The sequence below is a fragment of the Solanum stenotomum genome, chromosome 10 (genome assembly GCF_019186545.1).
Source record: "Solanum stenotomum isolate F172 chromosome 10, ASM1918654v1, whole genome shotgun sequence".
Classification (NCBI taxonomy): domain Eukaryota; kingdom Viridiplantae; phylum Streptophyta; class Magnoliopsida; order Solanales; family Solanaceae; genus Solanum; species Solanum stenotomum.
Window position 1 is genome coordinate 17547630 of NC_064291.1, and position 6504 is coordinate 17554133.

At 33.2% G+C, this 6504-nt stretch overlaps 1 protein-coding gene across 1 annotated transcript; it reads right to left on the reverse strand.

Annotated features, from left to right (window-relative positions):
• Positions 1 to 2125: 2125 nt before the first annotated feature.
• Positions 2126 to 5907, reverse strand: LOC125842308 (pentatricopeptide repeat-containing protein At5g42310, chloroplastic). Its single transcript, XM_049521590.1, has 5 exons — positions 4094 to 5907; positions 3283 to 3435; positions 3100 to 3171; positions 2632 to 2814; positions 2126 to 2437 (listed from the first exon to the last, which is right to left on the reverse strand). Exons 1-4 carry the CDS (start codon positions 5849 to 5851, stop codon positions 2704 to 2706), a joined length of 2094 nt encoding a protein of 697 aa, XP_049377547.1. The 5' UTR covers positions 5852 to 5907; the 3' UTR covers positions 2126 to 2437; positions 2632 to 2703.
• Positions 5908 to 6504: the final 597 nt, after the last annotated feature.

Genomic DNA, 6504 nt, shown 5'->3' on the forward strand with positions numbered 1-6504 from the left:
TTTCTTTTGTTATTCTTATCATAGCAGTTAAACTATCTTCTAGTTTTACCGTTTCTTTTTCTAACATTAAACTTAGATTGTCACCTATTTTCTTGTATCTTCTTCCTAGATTAGAAAATATTATCTTTATTTTTAATCCATCATAGTTTTCATATGTTTTTTCGTCTATGGCATATTCTTCCTTATTCATTTATAGATTGTGTTGAAGTTTATAATCTAAACTTTCTATCTGTATCTGTAGATATAAAATAGTTTTTCTCTGTGCTATTATAAATTTTTTACAAATTCCTGCAAATATATTACTGTTAAGTCTATTTTGCATATGTCTTAATTCTTGTCTTTTTGCTATAATTATTTCAGTAAGTTTTTGTCTATATTCGTTATTCTCGTTATTCATTGTAACTTTAGATATTGAATATATTTATATTCTATTTTAGATATATTATCTATTAATTGATCTAATTTGTCGTTATCAGTTTTTGTGATAATGAGTTGTTTATATTCCGGATATAATTTGTTTAATTTTCTTCTTATTTTTCTTAACTTTCTACTAGTATGTTTCTTCTTATATTTCTTTTCATCCATGGCTCTGATACCAAATTCAATTTTACACATTATTAAGAATTCGATAGTTATTATTTCAGAACAAATATAATACATTTCAAAAAATGTAAATTAATTTAAATAGTATCGGAGTATTTGAAATTCACATATAATACTTATACTATATTTGTATTTAAAATGTTATAGCTATATATTTCACCATGTATGTCGAAACATGTCTATAATATATATAATATATTGAATTCAAATGTATTAAAATTGTTATTTATTTTTTTCTCTTATTAACGATGTTAAAATATATTATTATATTAAAAATATATTAGTTATGTATTTACAATCTGTATTGAAAAATGCATATAATATATATAATGTATTGAATTCAAAATGTATTACAAGTATAATTTATATTTATTTATTTTATTAATGGAAATCATATTTTCATAAAATTCACAAATCATCATTAATTATTAAAATAATTGAAATTTTAAAAAGAAAGAGACAAAAAAAATGACAGAAAAATAGAGAGGAAGAAAAGAGAGAGAAAATGGTGTTAGAAAACAGGAGGAGAGAGAAAGCGGAAGAAAAGAGAAGGACCTCGTAAGAAAAGTAAGGTTACTATGTAAGAATATAGCTAATAATTCATAAATAAAATTATATAATATATTATTAATGTAAATGACCCTTAATATTTTTAGGTTAAGCAAGTTTAATTAGACAAGTCATGTCCCAACCTAATTTTTAGCCCAAAGTAAATAGTGATGGCAATGGAGCAGGGCGAGTGGGTTTAAGGCTATGTGAGGCGGGGGCAGGTTTAAGGTTGTGTTGGGAAGGTGGATGCGGGGCGGGTTGAAGTGAATTTTTTAAAATTAATGCGAGGCGGGGCGGTACGCAGGTATATGTGATTTTATGTGGGTTCAAATTTAATTTTAACTTTTTACATGTTATAAGAGTGATAGAAGCATTATTTACTAAGATAATTTCTATAAATCTACTAAAATATTCAAAATTGTTATAAAGAGTGATAGAAGCATTATTTATTAAGATAATTTCTATAAATCTACTAAAATATTCAAAATCGTAAATGAAAATGGTTCAACAAAAATAATGCAATTTCTTACATATTTTCCAATTGACCTCTAAAAATAAATTTTTAAGTCACTATCCTATTAAATTAATACAACTTAATGAAAAAAAGAATTTATTCTTATGAATTTTAGTTTGAGTATCAAACTTAACTAGAAAAAGAAGATATCAAAAATGTTATGCGGGGTGGGTTCATACTGGGCAGGTTTATGCGGGACAAGTTGAAAATTGAAAAAATTGTTATGAAGGGCGGGGTGGATTAAAAATTTTACGGGTTATGCTCAATCCGCCCCACCCCCACCCGGCACCGCCCCATTGCCATCCCCAGAAGTAAATTTGAACAATCCAACCCAATTGGTAGACGAGCCTATTTCAGTGTCTCCAATTTCAGCCCATTTGACTGACACCCTTGGAAAAAACATTGCCAAGTCTCTTAGTCTACATCCACAAGGTCAAAAGATGGAGAGCTACAATTAGAGGTTTCGGAGCTCAATTATTTGCAAGCTAGACTTTATTTGTGACCTCTTATCATAAGTTATGACATGGACTGTAAAGCAACTTCTGATCCTACACTCAAAACACTGCAATTACATGTTACACAAAAAAGGCAAGCTGAATGAATATTCGCTTTGCAGCTATAGGAACTGTACAAGTATGTAGATGAAAGTATGCTGGGACGAATATGGACTTTGGATCCTTTCTTAACCTTCAATGTCTAACTTCCAATTCTCCCAATCCAACTGTCAAACTTGAATTGTGACATAGGTTACTGCACAAATGTGAACCATAGCTGCACATTAAACAATTCAGGATAAGTTATTACATTACAAACACCCAAAAAGGACTACATTTTTCAAGTTCAAAATTTCTAGTTTGAGCAAAACATAAGCACCAGGAAAGAGATTTTCTAATTGAATCCTCCTATCTGACTCAAGCACAATGTAATAACATGTTAACTCAAATACATACAGAACATTCCCTTACCTTAAATTTAAAGTTAAAACTGAAAAATCATGATTCATCAAGGTCATTATTGTTAGAGTGACTTGCAGTCTGCTACAATTTCAATGTTGACTTCATGTATCTCAAAGCAGATCGTAGCATCGCTCTAGCTTTCCTATCTGGGATGCATCCACACAACAACATTTCTTCATAAACAGCTGGAACCTGAAAGCCAAAATATTTAGCTGATCCCTACACAATCCCGTATATTTGACAAAGATAACAATCTTAATGTGATTTTCATTACAATTCTGCCATTTATTCTAGAAACTTGATGCTTTTGCTGCATCAAAAGATTGAGGTTCAGAGCTTATATAATGAAATATGCTAACTTAACGTAAAAGAAGAACCAAGAGTAAGACATTAGGTAGAAAAAACCAAGAGAAATAATCAAGAAGATACAAAATGGAAACTCCAACTCAACAGAATAAATAAAAAGTAGGTGTTTACCCTTTCAAACTTCTCCACACGTATCAAGGTTTTCATGAGAGTGGTGTAAGTAACAACATCCGGCTTCATATCCTGCAGTTGTAGGATATGTGTGGAAGTTAGAATGATATGTAGTCACTAAGGGGAGAAAATACAGAAATTTGTATATTTACTGTGTATAGGAAAAAGATAAGGAGAACTCACATTTTCTTTCATATACTTCAATACAGCAAAAGCTTCAGCATCTCTCCGATCCTCACCAAATGCATTAATTAGTGAATTGAGAGCTAACAGGCTGGGCTTTAGACCATCACCCTTCATGATCGTAAAGGCATTTACTGCTTGTTCAGACAATCCCTATAGGTGGAGAAAGAAACTTTTCACATAAAGGGGTTTATATAAAGGGGTTTATCGTCATTTTCTTAGCCTTAGATTATTAATAATATGGAAATGTTATCTTCCTTATACCTGTGTGTGTGGTGAGTTTAGATTTACCTTGCAACCCAACAGAGCATTCTTTAGGAGGTAACACAATCTTGTTCTTGATATCTTTGGTTTTTACTAGGGACCTAACTTGAGAGATTGGCTATATAAATCTTCATAATCATTTTGCTCCATTCAGAACCTTTTCATTCTAAATTTCTAATAATCAGTTATTCGTCTTTTAGTAAAACTAGTGATTCTGGAAATATCACATTTACCAACACTGACTTATAATCTCTAACAAAACTAAGAAACCTCCTGCCAAACTCAGTACCTCATGTAAGTGTACTAGCGACTAAATATGCCTCTAAGTTAATCATTTTTCGCAATGTTTTGAAATTGAAGTGACCTAAACGTGAATGTCATAAAGAATTTGACTCAAGTAACCAATTAGTTTGTACTACCTATATGGATACACATAATAAATATCTACTATGGGAAATTATGACCTAAGATATCGTGTGAGTAAGTAAGCTATGGAAATTTCACAAAGCAGCTCATCATAGGTCATGATAAGTTTAGAGTTATTTACCCTCTGTGCATAGGCATTGATCAAGGCATTATACATGGTTGAGGATGGCTTCAATCCTGCAGACTTCATTACCTCCAAGCACTCAATAGCATCATTGAACCTTCCTGATTGTCCATAAATATTAATTAGAGTGGTATATGTAACAACGTTGGGAAGTAGGCCCTGACTCTGCATTTTACGCAACAAGCCCTTCACCTCCTCCCATTTCTCGAGCTCACCAAAAGAATTAATCATTATATTGTATGTGGTGGTGCAGGGAGAACATCCACTTTCCTGCATCGCCTCAAACAGCTCCTCCGCCTTATTGTGATGGCCATGCTTACTATGGCAATCTATAAGTGTGTTCCATGTAACAGTATCAGGTTCAATTTCCTCCAACTTCATCCTTTCAAATGTAGACATTGCATGATCCAAACAATTGTACTTCCCAAACGTATCAATCATTATGTTATAGAACTGCCTATCAGGATTGACCCCACTATTCTTCATTTCTTTAAGCACCTGAAATGATCTCTGCCACTCTCCCCTATCACGATAACTAGCTAAGATCCTACTAAACACAAATGAATTTGGCTGAACATTATTAGCTTCCATTTCTTTCAACACAATTCTCGCACTTTCCCACCTACCTGCATTTCCATAAGCATCAATAAGCAAGCTATATGTATGTTCATCTGGTGCGACCCCACTACTCTCCATCTCTGACACAATATACTCAGCATCCTTCAAAGATCCAGTTTTAACATACCCTTTTAAAAGGGCATTAAACGCCCTCGTCCTTGGCTTTAACCCGCCTTCTTTCAACTCCTCAAATATAGCCTCAGCTTCCTCAGTCCTGCCTGAATTACCCAATTCGGATATCAAGTTAACAACAGTAGCTGTTTTAGGGCTCAATCCATTACCTTGAACAATACTCATGAAACCTAAAGCTCTATCAACATCACCAGCTTTAGCGAAACCCACAATCATATCATTCAACAATTGGCCATCAAGTTCAATCATATCAGCTTCAATTTCATAACAGAACTTGTGTAACATGGTCAAATCAATAGAATTACTACGAATAAGGGACTGAATAATCAAACTATAATTAACATAGTCAGATTGATACCCGTCTCTGCGCATTCTACACATCAAATTAAGTGCTTTTTCGAGATCACCGTTTCGTGCACAAGCTCCAATAAGTGCATTGTAGGTTAAAGGGGTGAGTGTTTGCCTCTGAGAGAGCAAAAAAGCCTCGTACAACTTCTCGGAGCGTCCGAGCGCGTGAATAAGAATAGAGTAGAGAAGTTCGTAAGAGAAACAAAGGTTGTGCTTCTGAAGCCATATAACGAGTGCATAGGCTATGGAAATTGAGGATGGGGTGGAGGAGAGACCTTTGAGAAGAGAGTGCCAGAGTGGAGCGGGCACAGCTCGATATGACTCAGCGAGCCGCAACTCGGTGGGGTGGAGTTGTGTGGGTGAAGAATTATCTGAATTGGGTTCGGTGGTGGAAAGAAATTGAAGGAGAGGAGTGAAATCGTAGCGTTGATTTGTGTATGAACCGACATGGTATTCTTCATCCTCTTCTTCTTCTTGTATATTGAATTGGTTGGAGATAGATAGATGGGAAGTTGAGGAGTGTTGGCCAAGAATTTGATGTCGGCGACGGAATTGATAAGGCAGTTGCGACGGCGGAGGAAGTAACAGAGTGTTCATTCTCCATCTTCTTCTCCAGCAAGTTCCGGTGAAGGTTGAGGGCAGAGATAAACCAACCATCTTTCTCACCTCCACCAACTGGAGCAAAGATATTTTATACTATCATAATACAGTTTGAGTTATAATATACTCTCCCTATGCATAATATTATGTCTTATGGAACTCAAATGATTTAATTTGCCTAACACACGCACAATATTTTTTTTTTTAAAAAATCATGCCTAAACAAATAGCCCACCATCACAAATAAACTATACTAAAACCTCACTAAATTAATACTCGGTTAATTAATAATATCTTTAAGATAATATTTTCTTTTAGTAACAATTTGGACTAATGGAAAAAAATCACATATTTCGATAAGATAATAATATAATATATTTTCAGAAGATCCCTATCTAAATAAATGGTCTCATTAGTATTATAAATTATTACTTTTTTTAAAAGTACAAATATATATATATATATATNATATATATATATATATATATATATATATATGAGACATTTCGGTGAAATATAATTCTATTGTGTTATGTTTTTTGTTAAAGTTTAAATCTAGTTGAAGCTCATCTTTAACTTTTCTTACTGCATCCAAAAGTTTTGGTGTTGTCTTTTCGAACTGTTTCATAAAATTGTGAAGAGTTCTAGATGCGATAAGTACTTCCTCACGCGTGACTGGTTCCAAAGGTATTCTATAATCTTCAACTTTA

Excerpts from the sequence above, each read along its gene's own strand:
- LOC125842308 (XM_049521590.1), bottom strand. The coding sequence starts at position 5,851 with ATGGTTGGTTTATCTCTGCCCTCAACCTTCACCGGAACTTGCTGGAGA. Across the intron at positions 3,436-4,093 it reads TCAATGCCTATGCACAGAGG|GGATTGTCTGAACAAGCAGT; the intron begins GTAAATAACTCT and ends CTCCACCTATAG. Across the intron at positions 3,172-3,282 it reads TGAAGTATATGAAAGAAAAT|GATATGAAGCCGGATGTTGT; the intron begins GTGAGTTCTCCT and ends CTACAACTGCAG.